At 38.4% G+C, this 24,822-nt stretch overlaps 1 protein-coding gene across 1 annotated transcript in view; it reads left to right on the plus strand.

Moving 5' to 3' along the window:
• Positions 1–24,822, plus strand: part of PAH (phenylalanine hydroxylase) — a 733,016-nt gene that overhangs the window by 456,043 nt on the left and 252,151 nt on the right. The window contains exon 6 of the mRNA XM_044087738.1: positions 24,490–24,686. Coding sequence (XP_043943673.1) covers positions 24,490–24,686 — 197 coding nt within the window. The remainder of the gene's footprint in view (positions 1–24,489; positions 24,687–24,822) is intronic.

Below are 24,822 nucleotides of genomic sequence, written 5' to 3' on the forward strand. Positions count from 1 at the left end.
CAGACTGGTAGTATTGGAATTTGTCCTGTTTTATTAGCTTTTTGACTCTATTGCGTAGTTCTAGGAATTTCTGTCTAGTTGAGGGGGTTTTGGTTTTGTGCCAGTGCTCCCAGGCTTTATCCCTGTTTTTCATTTCTGATTTAGTGGTTTTCTGTAGCCATGGGGAGGGTTGTGCTTTGATTCTGTAAAGTCTTATGGGGGCATGGTAATTAAGGATGCTCAGGAAGGTAGTATTAAAAAATTCAACTGCGTCATCAAGACTGAGGTACTTCTTTGAGAAGGTCACCAAAGCAATGGATGAGGGCAAAATCATTCACACTGCCTACCTTGACCTGGCCAAGGCATTTGATACAATACCCCACTCAGGCATTGTTAACAAACTCAAGAGGTTAGGTACAAACCCGTATGTCACCCAGTGGATAGCCCACTGGCTCACAGATAGGACCCAGGAAGTTAGAATTGGAGAGTCCACCTCTACAAAGAGTATAGTCGCAAGTGGAGTCCCTCAGGGATCAGTCCTTCGACCACTCCTTTTTGGCATTTACTTCTCAGAAGTCAAAGCCAATGTCAGTCATGTCTGGCTGACTAAATTTGCAGATGATTGCAAATTAGGAGCTGTCATTGAATCTCACACTGACACAAATGTTCTACAGGAAGGGCTGACACAGACAAGCAACTGGTGTCAGAGCCATGGACTAAAACTATATGCCAAGAAATGCATAATAGTATCCTTTGGGAAGTCATTCATCCCTTGTTAACTAGCATAGTGACAATACACACCTTAGAGTTGAACAGTAGTCAGGGACTTAAGGACACACATAGAGAGTAATCTAACCTTTGCTCTTCACATGTCTATAGTGATGAGGAAATCATTCTGTGTTGCGCAACTTATAAACAAAGGTATGGCATCTATGTCCAAAGAAGTCATTGTTCTACTGTATTTAGCATTCATCAGACCTATCATTGAGTACAATGCCTCCTTTGGTATGTACCTAACCAGACATATCCAACAATTCGAACATCCATAGAGGTTCCTCACTAAAAGAATACAGGGCCTAAGTAATATGTCCTATGCAGACCACCTGAAGGCCTTATCTCTGTATTCTGTCTCCTACAGGCTTTTGAGGGGAGATCTATGCCTGGCATACAGGACATTTTCAGACCCCACTCTAATGGACATCCTGCATATCCACAAAACAAACAGCACCAGAATTAGCTGTTCTAAAGACTTAAACCTTGCCTGTGATATAAATAGGACCTGCTGGAGAGATAGGTATGTATCCCAGAGACTACCCCATCTATGGAACGGGCTCCCCATCCATGTGAAGCAGAGCTCCTCCCTAACCCAATTTAAGTGCAACTTGGACAATTGGATGGGAATCAGGAAATCCATCCCTGGTTTGGCACCTATGTCTTTAATGGACACAGGTAACCTGTAAATGGTTCATCTCCCAGGTCCATGCTTAAACTTATCAAGGGTATCAGAACTTGTCAGAGATTTGGGATGCATGGCTAGGTTTAGAAAGCCCCTTGTGGTCATTAGCCTAGTAAACACCTATGAACATATGAACCTACAAACCTATGAAGTTCAAGAAAAATTGATACACAAATGTGTTAGATTTGTTATACAATGACAGTCTTTAATGACACAAATTTTTCACTACTATAGTGATGTTCTCGGAGGTAGTTAATCCCATACACATCCTTTCAGGTCATTTGAAATGTATATGTTTGAGAAATGTGCTATCCATTAAAAGGCCTGCAAACTCTGTAAATGCATGTTACCATCATGCTTTAGGAATTCCGAGGATGCAATAAGACTATTACTGGGACACTGTTTACTGTCAGGCATCTCACACACTTGGGAGCTAAATTTTGATTTATTAGTCAGTATTGCCAAGTGCATGCAGCTTTTTTGCAATGTCTGTAGTATTTGGCACAGCAATTTTTCAGGAACAGACACTAAGGACCCACATAACACTGTGCCATAACACATAAATGACAGTTTCCTCTATGGTACAAAACTAAAATGGAGGTTATTTTCCCTCTTGCATCACTTTTATTTACAATTTCATACATTGTGGAGCTTGGCAACATGTCAGATCTCTTTGAATGCCATTGTTAGTGAATGACAGTTGTGCCACTTAGGCAATGAAGCAGCATGCTGGTGGATCATTACTACAAGGCTCCTGTGGATCTTTTTAATGTAATGTTGACTGTTTGTATTACAGTGTTGCTTTTTTCCATTATATTCATTATCTCATGAGTCTACTGGTAGGGTGCCACAATGGTAAACATTGCTGCCTCAGAGTTCTTAGTACTCTGGTTCTATTTCAAACTCCAGTACTTTCTGTGTGAAGTCTGCATGATCTCCCTGTATATGCATGGGTTTTTGCTGGATGCAGCAGTTTTATACCACATCCAAAGACATGATCTTGGTAAAACGGCAATCTTTTAAATTGCTTTTAGTAGTGCATGCTAAGTGTGAGTGATTGTGTGCATGCTTCCTGCAGTAGACTGGTGTCCTATCAGAGATTCATTTCTCAGCCTTGTGCACACTGAATTCTTAGACAGACTCTAGCTCCCCCGTTACTCTAAACTGAATGCGGTGAGTAATCAGAGAATGAACATATTAAGATAGCTGTAAGAAACAGGGCAAGCACTGCAGTGTGACTATGTTGAGTTATGAGCTCCCACTGAAGTGTGACTGTGTTGAGTTGTGAGCTCCCACTGAAGTGCGACTGTGTTGAGTTATGAGCTCCCACTGAAGTGTGACTGTGTTGAGTTGTCAGCTCCATTTCCTTGCATTGAAAATCAGAACCAGTAGATGGTAGGCACTTATCAGCATGGAGCCTCTTCCATGCTCAATGTGTAGGACTTTCATACTCCTGGGCATAGTTTCATTAAGTTTTCCTTAAAAAGAGTGATGCAGATGCTGAGAGCATTCCTGTTTCACCTGCATACTTGTGACATAAAACACCATGTGTCCATGAGAAGCACCACATACCACCAGTATAGACATAACTGAGTCAAAGTGTATCATTGGCACTTCATCCAGTGTGACCCTGTCATCCTGTGCCCCATTCACAACAGTCCACCTGCCCTGATGCTGACCCATTCTATGATAAAGCATCCATTGGGTGAGCATCACTAAACGATTAGGCAAAATATATGGAAATAATTCATCAGTGCAAGCAAATAAACAGATATTAGGCAGTTTATAGGCATAAGAATCTTTAGTGCAGACTCTACTTGATGATTTCTTCAGAATGCTATATTTTTTGGTTTCCTCACCACATGACAGATTATCTTTAAACAACTCTCACTTACGTCTGTTCAGTGAGATTTCTTACTCCATTAGCCTCTCAAGTACTCATTCTGAATTACTGAAGCACTCAGTTATTGTTCTCCATCATTAATATGTCATCTTAGTTGTACTGAGAGTTTAGGATTTCTTCATCTACTTGATTGTTTGCCCTCACATGGCTGGCAATGACCCATCTCCAAACACCAGTCTGATATACCTGAACAGTTACTTTGTCACATGGCTGGCAATGACCCCTCTCCAAACACCAGCCTGATATACCTGAACAGTTACTTTGTCACATGGCTGGCAATGACCCCTCTCCAAACACCAGTCTGATATACCTGAACAGTTACTTTGTCACATGGCTGGCAATGACCCCTCTCCAAACACCAGCCTGATATACCTGAACAGTTACTTTGTCACATGGCTGGCAATGACCCCTCTCCAAACACCAGTCTGATATACCTGAACAGTTATTTTGTCACATGGCTGGCAATGACCCCTCTCCAAACACCAGTCTGATATACCTGAACAGTTACTTTGTCACATGGCTGGTAATGACCCCTTTCCAAACACCAGTCTGATATACCTGAACAGTTACTTTGTCACATGGCTGGTAATGACCCCTCTCCAAACACCAGTCTGATATACCTGAACAGTTACTTTGTTACATGGCTGGTAATGACCCCTCTCCAAACACCAGTCTGATATACCTGAACAGTTATTTATATGTGTTAACAATTAAGAGCTGATTTAAATCAACTTCTCTATTTCATGGCATGTTTATGTTTGGCACTTGCTGTAATACTAAGGGCTATAACTGCAGTCCTCACAACTGTCAGACTGTTATTTTGGAAGTGTGAGAATATGTAGTAATGTCAGGCTGCAGGATCTCTGAGCATTGATCCCCCACCCTGAAGTCCATTAACTTCAGAGTCCATGAGAAGGGTGTAAAGAGATTTGTCCCAATGTAAAAATGCTTTAATGGTACAACAGTGATTTCCAAATTTGCTATTTAGGGAGTGGAGTCACAGTTACTTTTTTAAGAGTTCTGCAACCAACAAGTTTGAATCTCACACATTTTATGACCTAGTATATCGCAGTCACTATGTTTATTTAATTTGATTATTTGGAAGGTAGCTTTTCTGATGATATTATTATGATATGCACATTTTTCATTTCTACTAGAAGTGTCTTTAATGAACTCAGTATTCAGTATTATCTATTTGATTGTCTTCTATAAATTCCAGTTGAGCACAAAGAGATTTGAACAATTATCATTCAAAAACATGGACAAAGTTTAAAATGCGCATGAAGACTTATGTTGAAAAAATATATTTTTACTAGTATCAGTATAAAAAAAACTTTAAAAACTCTCATCCTAAAAGAGCAGTATATGATTACATCTGTGATTAGGTAAACCCTAATTCTGAGTAACTGCGATCCCTACACATTTGTAAAGAAATTATATGGTAACTGGCAACCTGATAAATTAACAGTCTAGCAAAGCGGTAGGTACTAAACTGTTAATTTATACAGTTGTCAATTATCTAACTACTATACAGTTGTGTAGACATTATAATTACTCATAATTAGTGCTTACTCAATCAGTGAAGTAATTTATCTATAGCTTCCACATTATTATCGATGCAAGACATTCAAAGTCATGTCTGTAAGGCTTCTGCTTTCTGGAGAAGGAGTTTTAAAAGTTATACTTAAAAAAATTATTTTTCAATTAAAAAGTAGTTGCATACATTTGCAGGTGAGCATTTAAATGCTGAAACATGATTTAAAAATAAAAAAAAAAAAACTTTTCCCATGATCTTTAATGTATATATGCTAATCAATGTGTTTTAACAAAAATTATGGACCTGCAATTAAAGCTTTGAATGCACCATTATCTTTCTTTTTTGTTTCCTTTTATTGCCCTTTCCCCAGTGCCTGCTAGACTTCAGGCTACCACCACTGCTGTTTTATTCCCCACCAGTGCATTGAGAGCAATCCATGGTATTGCTGTCATTCAATTAACCATAAGGAGTAGTTTGTGCTATTTCCAACATTCCTGCAGTGAGGATATATTTATGTCCTAATTTCATTCTTGGATAGGCAACCCGCAGCTCCCTGTCACTGCAGTTGTCACTATGCCATCCATGTGTGAGCCTATGTTCCCATGCATCCATAGCAAAGACCTGTTTGGCTGCCTAGTGACCAAACACCTGTGCTGGACCGTCTTTGCATTTCTGCCCCTTCTCCAAGTGATTGTAGCATTAAATGGCACATTCTACCTCCTCCCTTCTAAGGACAAGAGTGTCCATCATCCTCATCTACATTCTAGCAGACACACAAACCACAGCTCAAATTCAGACTGAATTGTAGTAAAGACTTTATGCTTGCACACCATCTATACTAGCTACAAATTATAATGTCTTATTACTACTTCAGAACTGTAGTACAGTCCAATTTGTGGACCATGCATGCTCCTGACTGGCTGCATAAACATTAGTCAATAAGGAAGATTTTTGGGAGTGGAATATGAGGGGCCTGGCCATACGTACATCAAGCAGGATGGCTAACACTGTACCTAGGCCATATTAGTTCATGTTAAATAAATATGATACATAAACAAAGTCATTACGCACCTCATTTCCATAGTGCCTGCATAACTGCAGTGGCAGGTCAATGTATCAGGTTTCAAAACCAAGACAGAATATAGATAAGGGTGAATCCATTAAGAATATGCAAAGTGGAGAGACTTGAAATGTGCAGGATACTTTATTCACTGCTGATGTCTGATAGTGATGGAGGCACTGTACTGTACTTTGCTGCTGGATTATTTTTTACAGAAAGGGATGAAAGGTTTTGCTAAAAGTAAGGTGAGTTGGTTGCTGTGTCTGTGTGTGTGTGTGTGTGTGTGTGTGTGTGTGTGTGTGTGTGTGTGTGTGTGTGTGTGTGTGTGTGTGTGTGTGTGTGTGCGCGTGTGTGTGTGTGTCTGTCTGTGAGGGTGTGCATTTTGTGTGTGCACACATGCAACTGGAGGGAGAAAACCATGAGTTCTGATCACTAACAAAAGAGGTATGAGAGAAGTAGTGGAAAATATCAACTGGCAGACATTGATTAATGAATAGTAAAACAAGTCGATGGAAGTGGGGACTAAAAATTTTGATATAATGCATGACGGGAAGAGCAGGGATTCTGATCAATATTAGGAAGCATATTTGTCAAGGAGCACTATTCTGTTCCTGGCAGTTAAGGTTTACTAGGTGTTCCCAAGATGTGTAATGTAGCCATGAGCTATGATTTCCAGTAGGGTTAGGATGAGCAAGGGTGAAGATGAATGCTGAAGCATACATTTTTCAGAATTACTGTTAATGAAATTCTGCAGTGAGGGGACTAGTGTAAGAATTGCTCACTCTGCCTGTCACATATGCCCAAGGGGCCATTTTATGCTCTTAAATTAACAGTAGTGGAAGTCTGTGTAGATTAAGGTGGAGAGTGGAGGTGCCCATAACTCGCGGTTAACCATAACACTCTTTACAACTAGCACATGCTTGGAGAATGGAGACTGCACCAGATATAATATATTCATGAATTCCAGCCATTGTTTATGTACTTGAACTGTGAATCAGTATGTCATTATGGAATGAAATAACTTTTTTGATCAAAATGTCACATTTCACTTTGTGTAGGGGTCAGAAGATTAACTTATAATACTTGTGTACTGATTACTTATTACATCTATACTCTAAATGTGGTGTAGAAAAACATAATGCAAATTTATAGCCCTGACAAACGCCAGTGTTGTTATCTGTGTTTTCATACATGAAATATACCATGCTAGAGTTATAGGAATGGCAAGGTAGATGGGCATTCATAATCACAACCTAGATGTGGGCTTTTATCAATATATGTTGCCCTAAAAAAATAACAGATTCAATTTAAGAAGCTGTCAATAAGAAACTGAGATCGCTTGCTACTTTGCAACTGTAAAATCCTTCAGTTTTTTTGTATTTTTTTCTTAAAGGTAGCTCTCAGTTGCTTTAATAATAATAATAATAATAATAATAATAATAATAATAATAATGGCTTTGTTGAAGTGTATTAACCCACCAGATGAGCAGTAGCAAGCGCCGCCCAAACCCCGCCCAACATCCAGAATCACACTGACATCACAGAACATTCATGAATAAACATTTTCTTGTGTTTCTCCTCTGCATGAATATTCATTGTTATTAGCAAGCATGTAACAGTAAACTAACACATACTTGATTTATCCAACTTTCACTGGATGGAATTTTTAATACATTTTTTTATTAAATTTTGTAAGAACACAATGTATTTGTAAGCAGAAAGTGAGTGTAAAGCATAGCAAATAGCTTTTTCTAAACTATGCCGAATTTTCAGGAAACACAGGATATATATCACATTCCAATTATTCAGATTACTTTATGTAATTTGGGAAATATACATTTTATGTCTTTTTTTGCTTAACAATATTATGCAACATGCAGAGAACTTCTGCATGCAGTATAACATTTACACTACCCTGCCATCATGTCCTGCCAAGGTTACACAGATTTGTTAAACAGGAATCAACGCATTTTTCAGTTTTTGTCAAACCACCTGTACACGACAATCAACCATACAGAACAGTCATTTGTAGATCTTCTGTAAAAAAATGGAATATACAATGTTTTCAGTAAAATGCCTTTTACTTTATGCTTTCTGAATTTGAATACGGGCAGTACTACTGAAATAAATGAGAATAGAATGAGGATTACTGCCGGAATACAAGCTATTTAAGAGTACTAGAGTCTGTTGATGCTAGTAAATGGTGATTAAAGTTAATTAATTTACTTATTTTGGTTTTGTTGGCAGTGTGGTGATACACATTCTTTTTATTTAACATTGTATTTTTCTTAGAACAGACCAGTATAGTATGACAATACATAACACACCTAGTTATGACACTAATACATTCACTATCAGCATCCATACATATAACACTGACAAAAAAGAAGATGCAACAGTTTGTTTACATGTAAAGTGTGCCCCCATTACACACACTTGCCTATCCTTTCCCCATTCTCCTGTGTGTGTGTGTGTGTGTGTGTGTGTGTGTGTGTGTGTGTGTGTGTGTGTGTGTGTCTATACATATATACATACCATACCTCTCAACTGTCCATTGCAGAATATCCAGATTTTGGGCTCATATGTTTGGTCTGTTCCTCATAAAAGTTGTGGCTTTCGATTAATAATGATAGATATTTTCAATCTCAGGTGTCATATGCTTCAGAAAAATGCATGCCAATTCAAAACCTGTTATTCGGCAACTTTCTAAGTTTATAAGAGCAATATTTAAAATCGGTCCCTATTTTGGGGGCCTCTATCCTCCATTCTTTTTGGTTCTGTCCAGATTTCTTGCACTAACAGGTTAAGAGGGATGATATGCATTGCGTGAGTGTGTGTGTGTGTGTGTGTGTGTGTGTGTGTGTGTGTGTTATCTCACACACACACACACACACACACACACACACACACACACACATACACACACACATACACAGAGGTCCACCGTCATTTAAATAAAAATACTCTTTAGCAGATGCCAAAGCCGCTGGCAAGGTATGCCAATTTTCCCAAATGTTCACAGTGCTTTTATTAGGCTTGCTCAGAATCCTTTCCTAAATTTATCGACCTGCTCCCTCAGTACACTGTGCAATGCCTGCAACTGCTTAGATTACCATTTTTACATAGACAGTTGTACCCTTCCCAAATGAACAGATCACTCACTCAAACATTAAATCATACATTTCAGTTTTAACATCTTATTTTGTTGCAGTTTTTATGCTAGCAAACACAGTTATAACATGCAGACATAAACAAATGGTTCGGTACTGTGTGGTATCCAGTTAATCAAGAATTAAATTTAACCACTGACAAAAGTAAAGGGGTGATGTATTCATGAACCTAAGTATGAACGCAGCAATACACTGGAATTTGAAACATTTTTCTTAAAATCAACCTTTCCACCAAATGAGAAACCATTGATAACTGACAAAGTCAGTCCAAAAATGATAGCTCTCCAAAGACCTAAAAATCTACTTGTATCACTAGGATACACAGCTTTGTTGAAGTGTACTAACAATGTATTTCTTTGGCCGACAGAAAGGCAGCATATTACTTTTATTTATTTAGGTTTTATTGAGTGCCTGTTTACGAAACATTGAGGTTCCATTGCAGCTCAAATATAGTCACCAAGCAATGTATGTATGGTGTCACTAGCAAATCTGCATGCCATGCCAATCATGCCACATTTGCATATTGCATCATCAGCTTTCTGCTTGTCAATCAAGAAGGCCAGTGGGTTAATACACTTCAACAAAGCCATAATAATAGCAGTTGCAGTTTGTTTATTTATTTATTTGACTTTTGTTAACCATGTTAGCCCAACTGAGCCAGAAGTCCATTTTCAGTGGAGACCCGAGGAGAAAAGCTCCATAGTAACATAACTCTAAAAATTTAAGATAAAAATTAAAAAAACAATACACTATACAAAAAACATGATAACATAAGCAAAAATAGACAAAAGTTTGTAAGGTTGATAAAGTATGTACACAATGGTTATAATAAGGTAATGAAGTAATAATATGAAAGGATATTTAAAGAGTAACTACTAAAAATAGAAAAAAATATACAATTTAACATCGAATGTCACAGCCCTGGAAGAGGGGAAGACAACAGTATGAAAGAGAAAAAGAGTCATAGGAGTTGCATATTAAGAAGAAAAATAGGATATAATTAAGTGGATAAAGGGGATGAAGGGGTTAGGTGGGGTCATGACAGCGGCAGGATCGAGTGTTTAATAGGTAACATTTTAGCTCTTTTTTGAAATGTGTAAGGTGTGTGATATATCTTATGTAAGAGGGGAGTTGTTTCAGGCCTGGGATGCTGAGTATTTATAAAGGAGTTTTCCAATATTTTTGTTGGGTTTGTAGATATCAAGGAGAAGTTGATCGGAGGTATGGAGTGGACAATTGGGGGTATAGTAAGATACTAGGGAGAGAAAGTGGGGCAGAAAGTTGGTTTAAATAGTATAGAACATGTAATATGAAACTGTGACAGATGAAGTTGTTAGGAAAATTCAAGCCATTTAAGTTTCTTTAGTGCAAGGCAGTGGTGAGAGTTATATGGTAGATTTGTGGCAAATCTGGGTATTTTGTTGTATGTTTGTTCATGCTTAGTTATTATAAGTTGTTATAACTTAACTTAACAACTAATAAGTAATAATTTAACTATTAACTAGTTAATAGTTTAATAAGTTAAAGCTGTTATAACTTAACTTAATATAATACAATAGTGTTGCTAAACAGGATATAAGTGTGTGAAGGTAGGAGATATTGTTGGAGATGGAGATACATGTAGCATCATCTGCATATTGTATAAGAGAGGACTGGTTGCAAGATGTATGTAGGTTATTAGTAAAGATATTGAATAGAAGGGGGCCTAGGATAGAGCCCTGGGGGATTCCAGATTTTACAAGTAAGAAGGGGGAACAGGAAGTGTGACATCTGACATATTGTAACCTATTAGAGAATTAACTAGAAAACCAGTTAAAAAAGGGCTCAGAGAGATTGAGATCAGATACTTTAGTTAGAAGTATAGAGTGTGATACAGTCTCAAAGGCTTTAGAGAGGTCAAGGAATAGACAGTATACAAGTTGTTTGTTGGCTCTAGCCTCAGCTACAGTATAGGTAAAAGATAGGCATGCAGTAATAGTACTGTGGTTTGGTCTGAACCAGTGTTGGGTGGAAGTCAAAAGGTTTTCATGGAGTAATAGATTGGGTAGCTGAGGATGAAGGCATTTTTCAAGAATTTTAGAGAGGGGGAAAGAATGGCTATGGGTCTATAATTAGATGGGTCACTGGAATTCCCACTGTTAAATACTAGGCCAGTGATCACAAGAAACACGCCTTTTCAATAGTTCTTACCTCCCAAATCATTCAGGGCTATACATGATAAGCCTCAGTGGTGGCTGGTGACTTCAAATCAAAGGGGGGCTGCAGGAGACAGCTGAATGGGTGGGGCTAATGGGAAGGGGTGTGGCTGACTAGAAAGGGGTGGGGCTATGGTACAGTGGGATCAATGCTGGCCATGCTTACCAATTTTCAAGAAATAAATGCTCAGTCATTTATTCTTAGAGGGAAAAAAGTACATTTGCTAGCATACTTTCACTGGAATTACAAAACAGGTTCAAAGTGGTCATTTTTATCTATGCTCAAAACCACAAAAACTGGGACTTCAATTAAATATGCTGCCCAGGGAGCCAAACCATCATTATGAGAATCCAATCAAGACAAAATAAAGTGGAGAAGAAAAAATATTTCAGTGCATTGGCTACATGACAGCTTACTTAATATCTAGATGGAAACAAAAAGGCTGTGAGGCATGAAAAAATAAATTCCTTTTTAAATACATTACTTGAATGCCAATCAAAATCAAGTATAAAAAACAAGCAGCACTCAACTCAAACCACTTTTCCTTGGAGTTCTAATTATAATTTATATTCAGCTTTATAAAAGTATCAAGGAACATGCTGAAAGTAGCAATCTCTGGGATACCCACAGTCCCCATTTGTAAAAATGTTTCTTATCCAAAAAAGACTTATTAAACTCAAGAAACTCTTAAACATTGGCTCTAATCGTTGGTAAAAAGTAAGATTAAAAACAATAAATTTTAATTATCCTTTCCCATTAACTTCACAGCTTTAGTTGGTTTTAGATCAAAGAAAAAGAAATGGTCACCACTGTTACTTGTATTTTGTCATATCGATTAACCAATAAAATATTTGGGGTGGGGGCTGTCCAGAGTATCCTATAACAGCTTTTAAAGCCAGTAGTTTGGAAAGACATCCTCTGGCTACTGTGTGGCAATGACAAGTATTTCACAACTTTCAAAGCTGTAAACCACATCAATCCTGCACTTCTATAATTAGCAATATATTAGTACACCAGGAAAGTAAGTTCTATGTACTGCACAATATTATGGCTATAGTTATCATCATAACTCATCTATAAGCTTGTATTAGCCTTCCCTTGATGAACCGTTAAAAGACAAGTTTGCTCAAGCTGGTGGTAGCAGAGAGGGATGTAAAAGATCTCACTGTACCTATCGAAAAGGGTAAGGGAGTCCCCAGTGCACTTGCCAAATTTCTCCTAGTGGTAATAAATACCACTACAGGTCTCCCCTGAAATGGAGCCATTAGCCTAGAGGAATGAAACCTAAACAAATCTACATAAACACAGAGGTAAAGGTTAACCTATTGAGCTTTGCTATCATGTGAATCTCTTTATGTTCATGTAGAATTACTACAAAACTTTGCACTTCTCATCCACCCACCTCTTGCTAAACAAATCAGCATTTCACCCACATTGTATTCACCTCATGCTAATCCCACTACCATTTCATCCAGCATTCCACTCAGTCAGATGCCAAACTGCACATAGTACAATTATGTTTGTCGACATACACATACACACACACACACACACACACACACACACACACACACACACACACACACACACACACACACACACACACACACACATACAAGCTCACTGCAACTTATTACCCTTAATGATAGAGTTTTCAGTTAAGTATAAGGGGACTGGGCAACTGTTAAGATTAAGTCATGCCAGAAATGTGATAGCAACTCACTCCTTTCTAATGATGTCCCATGAATCAGACTTGTCATTTGCCACCACCCTCAAACAGTAGCAGTTGATAGCAGGAGCAACATAAACAGCATTACCCACCCCTCACAAATCCCACTAATAATTAATTCACAGAAAAGAAAACTACTTGCAACAATTAGTAAATGAATTATGGGAGCACTCATAAGAATGGAGCCTCTATTCAATTCCCCCATCTAAGCAGCACTTGATACCCCTCAAAACTAGCATCAATATAACATACATCAGTGATGGGAGTGACCCCTTAACCTTTGCCTAAACTCATGAACACAGCATCTACCACATCTGACAGGCAACATCAAAGGTGGCACAGCTAAAAATGCAAGAAAACAGTACTGATGTCACGATGTCACATTAACCGTTTAGCATTCTTGAGTGATGGGCTTAGTTCTGAAATGTCACCACAATGACTATGTACAATATCAAACAGAGCTGTGTGTAAACTCATGAACACAGCATCTGCCACATCTGACAGGCAACATGAAAGGTGGCACAGCTAAAAATGCAAGAAAACAGTACTGATGTCACATTAACCGTTTAGCATTTTTGAGTGATGGACTTAGTTCTGAAATGTAGCCGCAATGACTATCTACAATATCAAACAGAGCTGTGTATATTCCACATACAAGGTGGGGTAATGAGTGAGCTGTAACTGGAACATCAGTTAGACATTCTACTACATGCTACCATAATTCTAACAGCCACTTACCTACTCCACGCTTACACATATACTGCTAGGGGCCTGACTGTCGGCTTATAAATGCGGCACCACTGGATGGTGCCCCTTCAAGATCAACTCCTATGCAATAACTTTCACGAAGGATCATAGTAAAGCTCCATAGTCCTCAAGTGCGCTTGAGATAAATACAAACTCATTACATCCGAGTGATGCCTCCAAGTGCATCTGCAGTTATCTCCTACTGACGCCTCTAGGCGTCAAATATTGCTTGTTCATATTTGCATCAGTAATTCCAAAACCATGCCATGTACAAGGTTTTAAAATGTATCATCTTAAAGTCTACACAAAGACAAACTCAACTGCATTAATATTTGACCTCTGTCTAGTGCAGGTAAATAGATATTAATTGTTGTTTTTATGATATTAATTTATATAGATATAATTGTCACATTTGTTTAAATATCTCATTAACTAAGTAACACAGACAGAACTCCGTAGCCTCATATGAAAGCTCTCAGCTAGATGAATAAAATGCTGCTGACAGTATGTGTATAACCTGAGTTGTTGGTGAGATATTGCAAGTTGTTTATAAAATATTACAAATGTAATAATTACTGTGTTTACTGTGACTTATAAAATTTGGTTTAAGACCTAGAACCTAAAGGATACAACTATTATAAAAATAGTTTGTCCTGAAGAGTTTGTCATTTATACTTTTTTCATAACCCATATGCTTCCAGAAATACGAACATTTGTTTGAAGTGTGAGGACATAATTTGATTCTGTCAAAAGTTGTAGGCTCCGCCCATTGGAAGTTACAGTGCAAACTTCCTTAGCTCCATTGGAGAGAATGAGTTAAGGACTGCTACACGCTGTCACCCGTGTTTCTTTTACACTAAAAATGCAAAGCAATAACAATTACTAATTAGAGGGGAAAAACTTCTACATGATAAGCCAAACAATGAGGTTTAGGAGAAACTACTGCCTTTTAAATAGTATATTAAACCACATTTTACAGCTATGAAAAACGGAATCAGAAGTCTACCCATCCATCATGCAAGCAATCAGCTAGCTTGCACCACAAACACAATGCCAAGCATTCTTCAGAAACAGTAGCCTAGGCATTCACATGCACATGACCCTACAAACGAAATGGCTTTTGGCACATAATAAAATCATTAAAACACAGCTACTCACCAAACAAACCTACTAACTGTATGCAATATTTCACTTTAGCACACAGTGTATATGCTAAAGACAGGTACAAAGTCACAAACTCCAATGAACTCCAAAAGTACTGCAATGCTGCTGACTGTTTCTCACTCTCTTTTTCCCAGCATGGAAAGTGAGGGAAGAGAGTGAGAACCAATCAGTAGCCATCCAGCCTTCCATGTCACGTACGTGACTGCTGATGTGGCAATTCGATCCCCTTCCACTTTACCTCGGTTACAAATCGCATAGACTTCTGGGCATCTGTACACTGATGCCTTCTCTTCTTAATCTGGACTGGTTTTACAGCAGTCTGGATTTATAGAAACTAGTTTTTTTTTTAAACCCGGAACTCACTGAGCACCGTTGCCCTTTCGAGTTCCAAAACTTTAACAGCAAGTCAGTCAGACTTGCAGTTAAGCAGTATAGTTATATTTATTTTTTAAAATGTTAATCTTTCTTTTTCTTTTCACAGCTGGGGGTGCTGCAGCCCTGCAGTCCAATGGCATGAGCCACCCCTGATAAGCCTGGTGTAAGTTTGTGTCTACTCATTCAATCATTAAGGTTAGCCTTGAAGATAGCCAAAGTAGTACTTTGTCTGACAAGCAGTGGTAGTTTATTCTAGAGCCAGTTGAGTTAGAAACCTATTTCTCAGTTTAATTTCTCCAAATCTTTTGGGTTTCTAATACCATGACCAGAGTGGACCCAATACTTAATTTTTTTTTTCAGTCTTTGATGTTAGCCAAAAATGTTGTTCACCGTACCCAAAATCTGCCTACAGTTGTCTCTTTCTGCAATTCATATGGAGTAACATGTCGGAAGAATATCTAAATAGGAATGTTGTCATTGTTGCGTCTTTCGTTTTTTCCCGGTTAGGGGTCGCCACAGCAGAACTCCGGTCCGCTAATGATTGGCAGTAGATTTCTACGTGCCGAGTTGCCAGCCCTGACACACAGCCTTCAACAAAGGTGCGCCCATTCACACGTCTCCACACAGAAGACGCTTTAGCTGAGAATCAAACAGGACGTCTTACTGCGAGGCGACAATGCTACCGCAGCAATAGGAATGTAAATTCTTTTTAATTAGACCCCATTGCACCTACTACTATTGGAAATGTGTCAGTATCTTTCTTCCACATTACTCTCCTTTCTGCTTAAAATCTTAATATTTTTTGACTCTGTGCGTTTCTGTATGTAAGACACTGTAATCACCGAGTGTAGCAATTTCAGTGATCGATGCTACTTTTGTTTTTTTTTTTTTTCATGGACTACTGTATCTGTTTTTCTCAAATCCAATTTTTGAATTGTTGGCAATGGGTGATCCCCTATGATGTTTCTAATGCTTCTCAGCTCCTTATATTGTAGTGTTTGCACAATCCTAATGCAACAATCTTGCCACATTATTGTGCCTTTCAATGTAGAGGCCCTCTGTCATGACTACATAACACCCAGAAAAATAAGGTGTGCAACTGCTTCCAATTATTTCTTATAAAACCTCTATTTGCCTGTTTCTTCCACGTGTTCAATGGACTTTGTATGTAGTCCAGTATCCTGGGCTGCCATTATTGACCTCTCAACCTTTGGTTTCGACTCACCTCTCCTTAACCATTCCTGCATCATATCCTGATCAACATGAGGTTGTTCCAGGAGATCTCTATACTAGCCCTTATGCTAATGGCTTTTCCACAATTCCTTACCTTCTCATCTGATCCTTCTCCTTATATTCTTTCTTTTGCTTTTTGGCAAATTCAGTTGCTGCCTGATTTTTGTCTACTTCTGGTTTGATTTCCTTTCTCACTTGACACTGGAATGCTTCTGCTAACTAATCAGAGAAGTCATCTTAGACTTGTTCTCTTCACGTTTTAAAACTTCCACTGTGTTTGTATCTTGTGAGGCCAGCAGATATGTATGCAATCTTATGACTGCAAATCTATACATGTAATCAGTTTTGAGGAGACCCATATCTCCTTCAGAACAAGGAATATATAATCTTGGTATACACTGATTTTCATATATCATTTGATAAGCATGAAGCATTTTTCTTGTTTTCCTGTCCAACTGATCCAATACCTTCTGGGGACAGTCAGTCACCTCAAAACTGTAATTTAGAACAGAGATAGCTAATTATTTTTAGCTTGGTCTGTGTTCCTAGATGTCAGGGCCGCTTTCAGTATTAATTTCAGTCTTCTAAAATATTCCTTACTATTGAGTTTTTTTTCACATTTGTGCATGTTTTATTGTTGAGCCTTCATCAATTCCCAAATTTTTATACACACCATCCTACTCAAATCCCTTTACATCACACTCTTGTCTCAGACTGATATTTCTTGTGCTTTAGTTTTCCTGCTTTAAATGTTGCTTTTGCACATTTATCAAGACCCAATGACATTCTTAAATCATCTGAGAGTGTTTTGACCACTTGCAGTTGTGCTATCAGCTCTTCATATGACAAACTATACAGTTTTAAATGATCTGTAAAAAAGAAGATGTAAAGTCTTTATTCCTTGTTTTTTTTTTTTTTTTTTTGTAACCATGACTGAATCTGTTAAGTAGACAACTTAATGGGTTATGGGCAAGACAAAAGACTAGAGGTGACAAAGAGCCACCCTGGAATATCCCAATCTGAATTTTTATCCCTGGGATAATGATTTGTCCTTTATCATTACTTAGCTGCCAAGTGGTTTGTCGCTGTTTCATGATCACTATAATGTAACTGAACAACGTTGGGTGTGTGTTATACATCTGTAAGTACACATCAATGTGGGGTGCTGACAAATACTTTTTTGTAATCTATAAATACCATACTTAGATTCTTACATTTTTATAATTCTGCATTATGACTTTATTTAACATCAAAGGATTCTGTGTTTCATATGCCTGCATTTTATTACCCAATTGAGCTTTTTTTCTAAATGACTATAAACTGTTTTGGCACCAATTCCTTATATGGTTTATACATTGCTGGATGAAAAGTTATTGGTCTATAGTTTTTAGAATAGTTTGCAGGTTCAATCTTAAGGAGGAGTACCATTTTTCCTATTGTTAACCAGGTTGAAGTCTGTTTGGGGTACGCATATAAGTAGTTCTTACTCGGGGCTAAATCTTCATGTAAAGATGTTAATACTTTTAACCAGAAGTTAGGTGCCACATCTGGGTCTGGGGTTTTCCAGTTAGGAGCTTTTCTTAATTTTATAGGTTCATAGGTTCATAGGTAAGTACTAGGCTATCTGCCCATGGGCATTTATAAGCCTAGCCACATAGTGATGGCTTTCACCTCCCCATTAGATTAGTAACCTGGGCCTCTGTCAACAGGGCTCCTGAAGTGATCCCAGGGTAGAACTTACGATTACCCATCCACTTATCAAGATTTCTCTTGAAGAGGGTCAAAGAGGAGCTCTGTCAAATATGGATTGGGATTCTATTCCAGAGTGAGGGGAGTCGCTGGGACAGGAATCTATCCCTCCAGCATGTCCTGTTTATTGTTGTACATAGGTTCAAGTCACTAGAACGAGTGGTTCTGAAGGATCTCGTTTTTTTGAGGTGAAGCATGTCCATTAGTTCAGGGTTTGACATGGCCCTATAGGTCAGGCACAGGTCACCTCTGAGCAGACGGTAAGTGACTGAGAAGAGCTGGAGCTTTTTTAGTCGTGCTTCATAGGGTAATTGTTTAAGACCCTTAATCCTCTTAGTGAGTTACTTCTGTGGTCTTTCTTGTTGTTGCAGGTGTCTAGTGAGGTACATCCCAAATGGGGCATTGTACTCTATTATGGGCCTAATGAGTGAAGAGTAAAGGGGCACAATCACCTCCTGGGATCTGGATGAGAAACCCTTTGTGATCAGATGTGCCACATAGAAGGATTTCCTGACCATTTTGGCTATGCGGTTATCAAAGGAGAGCATGCTATCTACTTGGGTATCCAGGTCCCTAATTACTTCTTCTGTACTTAGTGGATTCCCATCTATGTGGTGGTTTGTAGGTACCTTGTTTGTCCCAAATGGGGTTACTATTCATTTTTTGGCATTTAGCTTGAGGCCGTGACTTTGACACCAGGTGTTTGTCCTTGTGAGACCCTTTTGCAGGATGTCTGTGTCAGCTGGAGAGTCAATTATTGCACCCAATTTACAGTCATCTGTGAACTTGGTTAGCCACAGTCCCTCCGCCTTTGCCTGTACTTCGGAGAAATATATACCGAACAGGAGGGGTCCCAGGACTGAGCCCTGTGGGACTCTGCTTGTGACTGGTTTAGAGTCAGCCTGTCACTCTTACCATGTGAGTTCTGTCTGAGAGCCAACTGGCAACCCATCTCATGACATGGGGGTTGATATTTAAGCTGGTGAGTTTGTCTATGATTCCTGAGTGTGGGATGGTGTCGAACTCCTTAGCGAGGTCCAGATATGCTGTGTGGACCACCTTCCCTTCATCTATGGCCTTGGTGACTGTTTCGAAGAAGTTGGCCAAGTTCAGGAGGCAAGATCTGCCTTTAACAAAGCCGAACTGGGTGGGGTCCAGTGTCTGGAGGTACCCAATGTCCCTGTTAATGAGCTCCATGATAATGCGTTCCATGGCTTTGCAGATCAAGCTAGTCAAGCGTATAGGGGAATAGTTCCCAGGGTCAATTGTGGCACCACCTTTGTGGAGTGGTATGACTGTTGCTGTATGCCATTCTTTGGGTACATAGCCTATAGAGAGGCTGAGTTTGAATAGTGATTTGAGATGGGGGGGGGGGTTAGTTCATTTTGAAGCTCATGTAAGACACAACCTGGGATAGCATCTGGTCCCATTGATGCTGTGTTTTTGGCCTTTGCAGGGGCTGTCTTTACTTGTGTGTCTGAGATATCTGGAGCGCCACATTCTTCTGGGATGGGTGCTAGCCCCTTTGGTGGAGGGGGGGTGAAGTTTGCACTGAACTTGTCAGCCAGGATGTTGGCAATGTCAGTTGGTTCAGTGTATTTATGGCCATTATGCACTAGCTTGGAGCATATCTGAGAGTTTGCCCTAGACTCTTGACATAGTTAAAGAAGGCCTTGTGGTTATCCTTAGAGTCATTGGCTATTTTTCTTTCAAAGTTGGCCTTGGATGATTTAATGAGAGAGCACAGTTTTTTACTGATGTTAATCAGAGATGCCTTATTATTTGGGGATTTTGTTCTATCTTACAGGAGTTTCCTCCTTCTGTTGTAAAGTTTATTTATGGCCAGGGTCCACCAGACTGGCTTCCTCTTTTTTGAGGAGTTGGTCTTGGTTTTACTTGGGATGGCTCAGTCCATGCATTCTTGAAGGTGTACATAGAATGCACTTGTAAAGGATTCTGCCGATGGGTCATCATTTTCCATTTGATTGGGAGCTTTGAAACTTCCCACCTCGGTCTTGAGGAGTGTGAAGTTGGCTTTAGAGAAGTTTTTTACCTTGATTTCTTTGACTGGGGACGGGACGGGATGTGAATGTCCAGTGTGATTAATTTGTGACCTGATCTTACCAATGACGAGTTTACCTCAGGTGTGGAACATAGGTTCCCCATGTTGGTGATGACCAGGTCCAGTATGTTGTCACCTCTTGTGGGAGTGGTGACCAGTTGTTCAAGGGCGTTTGAGTTTATAAACTCAAGGAAGCATCTGGCTAGGGCATTTGAGCTTGAATAGTTTTCCCAGTCAATGTTTGGATAGCTGAAGTCACCCAGTAGCATAGTATTGGGTAGAATTTTCATACTTTCTAATGTTCTCAGGAATGCTGCGTGAGGGTCCTGAGACAAAGTGGGAGATCTGTAGCAAGCTTTAAATTGAACAGTCAATTTGCCCGCTGTCAATTCCACTTGGATGGTCTCAGATTCCGCGTGCTGTGCTACTAACCTGGAGGTGTGGGTGTTCTTGATGAATATGGACACACCCCCTCCTTTTGTGTTCTGGTCCTGGTTTTGTGACCTAAATGTATGGTAGGAGTTATAGCCTGGTAGTGCTGGGGTGCTCTCTGGAGCCTTGAACCAGGTTTCTGTCACTGCACATAAGTCAATTTCTTCCATTCTAAGGAGAGACTTGAGTGCATGCATTTTGAGGTTTAGACTTCTGGCGTTGAGCAGCATTACCCTCAGTTTTTGTTTATTATTGTTGTTTATGGAGGCGGGTTTGTCTTTTGAGCCTTGCCTAAAAAAGGCAGTATTGGGGCGGCAAGAGTCTTGGCCAGTATTCGAAAGCCCAGGGGCGACAAGTGCAAGCCGTCTCTGGCGAAGCAATGTGGCTTGTCAAGGATGTCGTCCCAGGCTGACAAGTACTGGATCCCCTTTGAATAACACCAGTAGTTTAACCAATTGTTGAAACTGATCATTTTTTCTTCGTATGCTGGCATCATTTTGGGTGAAGGCAGGATTTCAATTTCTCTGACTGGTACTTCATCATATTTCATATCATGTACATTTGAACTTCTTACTGTTTCTTTTACTTCTTCTATCCATATGACATTTTTGTTATGTTTCAGAGGGTCTGCATATATATTTCTCCAAAATGAGTCTATTTCTTTTTTTTAATTTGGTGATGTTTCTACTTTTGCTTCTTTTTTTAATTTGGTGATGTTTCTACTCCTTTTGCTTCTTTTTTAATTTGGTTATGTTTCTACTCCTTTTGCTTCTTTTTTTTAATTTGGTGATGTTTCTACTCCTTTTGCTTCTTTTTTAATTTGGTGATGTTTCTACTCCTTTTGCTTCTTTTTTTAAATTTGGTGATGTTTCTACTCCTTTTGCTTCTCTTTTTTAATTTGGTGATGTTTCTACTCCTTTTGCTTCATTTTCAGGTCTCTATAAAACTTATTTTGAGTCATCAATGAATTGCTTATTTTGTACTTTTGCTTTTTATTTATCTGCATATCTTCTAAGTTTTTTCTAATTGCGCTGATATCTTTCGTTTATTGTTTTCAATAGTGCATGATAGTTCCTGGTCTGTTCTGATGATATGCATTGCATTTAGTGTGTCTATCTTTCCATACTTTTCTGTATTCAGTAATTCCATAATGGCATTTGATCTCTTCCCTTCCTTTCACCTATTGCCCTATGTTTTTCTGGTAAGATTTTATCAGTTATTAATTTAGCTTCACAGTAAAATATCCTACTTTCTTTTGTTATATCACATGAATTTCTGTCAATAGTTTTGATTACTGTGCTCATTCGTTTTATCAGACTTCTAACATTCTTGGTCATATTGCCTTTCTGTAATCTATTTCGTTCATCAGTCTTAATACATCTATTCATCCCTATTGAATCAAGCAGCTCTTCCCCTAGATCATTTTCTTCTAAATTGAGGGACATTCTCTGTTATCTGTTTCCTGCGGGCATTCTACAGAAAGTCTCAAAGCATTTTTCTGTGACATACACTCTTCAGCTGTATCCTGCATCATCCGTTCCTCTTTCATATGGGGACTCTCTGGCTTCTCATTGCACAACACTAACTGCATGAGTTGCTACTGTTTCCTAGTCCTTGCTTGCTGTGCAACTCCAACTGAACTTTTTCTACTGGTTTCCTGCTGAAGGCTCAAGAGTATATTCATAGAGGAAGTGATCAGATTCTTTTGGTTCCTCCCTAATATGGAGACTCATTGTACCATCATGCTATGACATTGCCAGAGTTGGATTTCCTACACTAAAGCTTTCACATTGCAAATAATCCATTACTTAAGTTTCTATTTCTTTAACTTCTTTATTAGCAATCTTCTTTTCTACTTTCCCCCAATTTGTTTTCTTATTTTTTGTATTGTAAAATTTTCCATATCTAGCTGTCTTTACTGTATTTATCTTCAAATATCTCTGGTGCTGCTTTTTTCATATTGGTTAGTGTTGCTTTCTCCTTTGAATAGATATTGCACTATATTAAATTTCTTTTTCTTTCCTATGTCAATATTTCTTCTTTAGATGTCTCCAGCTGCACCTATTTCTCCTTAATAAGGGGACTTATCGTTCTCTCATGCTATGACATAACCTGTGTTAGACCTTCTACACTAAATCCTACACTTTGCAGGTATTCCATAACTTCAGCTTCTTATTTACTAATCTTCTGTTCTATGTTCCCTCTTTGTTTTCTTAGTTTCTGTATTGTGAAATTAAAATTTTCCCTATCTGGGTGCCTTTGCCTGTATTTCACTTCAAATATCTTTCGAGCTGCTTTTTTATTTATTAGTTTGTTTTTCTCCTTTGGATAATAATTGCACCTTATCAGATCTGTTTCTGCTTCCCATGCCCATATTTCTTTTTATACCTTTAACAATCTCTAGGTTTTGTTCTTTATATTTTCATACTTCCTCAACTGACTATTTTTCCAAACAGCCCAACGTTTCTTGGTCTAAATGATGTTTTTCGTGAATTTGTTGCATTAATGAATATATACCTTGCTCAGGTATCCTTGTGATCATTCAGCTGATATATATATATATATATATATATATATATATATATATATATATATATATATATGTGTGTGTGTGTGTGTGTGTGTGTGTGTTTATCTATATCTATAGCTCTATATCTATATCTATATCTATCTATCTATATAGATAGATAAACACACACACACACACACACACACACACACACACACACACACACACACACACACACACACACACACACCAAAGAGGGAAATGCATTTACTGATGGGTCTGATGAGGGAAGATTACTATGTTCGGATGACTTATCAACATAATGCAATGCCACCTTTGGGATAGATTTCACTAAACATATCAAGCAGTAAGAAAGACCCCCATGGATTCCTAATTGAAAAGGTCATAGGCCTGAAGTACTTAAGCTACCAGGAGGAGCTGGAAGCTCTGTTCTTTTTTTCAGGGTCTTATAGATGTTTGAGGGGGCTAACTCTCTCCTATGTGCAGAATTAAGAGACAGATTGTCCTGGATGCCCTGTAACTCCACAAATCCAATATCTCCACCACTATTAGAACCAGGGACATAAATCTTCACCAACAAGTAAATAAAATATGGTGTAGGGACATCTTTATAAACCTGCATGTCAAGCAGTGCATCTCACTATCCTCTTTTCAACGTGACCTAGATGACTGGATTTGGATCTCCAAATTTACTCCAGGATTGACTGTTATGGCTCTCTTGTAGAAGGAAGGTGCTGCCCTAGAGATGGTATTGACAAGGTGTGAATGGTCATAAGAATCAGTACCCTTAGAATATCTATAGATCTATAACAGTATATGAATATTTTCAATAATAATGTATCTGAAATATCTTTCATAATGCAATTCAGTTTTACCTTTGGACTGCTACTGTAACCATTATTAGAATCATGCTCACACATAATACCCTGAATAATTAAGTTATTTGACCTTGTGCTAGAAGCTATTAGATGTGACACAACATGACAACTTACTGCAGTTCAATAAAGTTTTTCCTGACATGGGTTTCCATACAGAATAATCATTTTCTCTAATCTCGAAATAATAATCCATCATACTTTATGAATATTTCAAATGTCAATTTACTGATACTGAAAAACTGCAGTATTAAACTATACATGTTGACAAGCTGTTTTTCCTTATTTCTAGTGGCCAACCAATTCCTAGAGTTGAATACACTGAAGAAGAAAAAAAGACCTGGGGAATTGTATTTAAAGAGCTCAAGACCCTTTATCCAACTCATGCATGTCGTGAATATAATCGAATTTTCCCACTTCTTGAAGAATACTGTGGTTATCGTGAAGACAACATTCCACAACTGGAGGAGGTCTCCAAGTTTCTGCAATGTACATAAGGCTAAGGATTACTATTTTCTTTTGCAGTGCATGTAATGGTTATTATTATTATTTCTACAGTACATGCAACTTCACTGAATACTGTACATTGGAACATAGGAACAATGCTAGGAGAGCAATCAGAGAG

This window comes from Protopterus annectens, chromosome 11.part0 (assembly GCF_019279795.1).
Source record: "Protopterus annectens isolate FY-2018-M chromosome 11.part0, PAN1.0, whole genome shotgun sequence".
Lineage (NCBI taxonomy): Eukaryota > Metazoa > Chordata > Ceratodontiformes > Protopteridae > Protopterus > Protopterus annectens.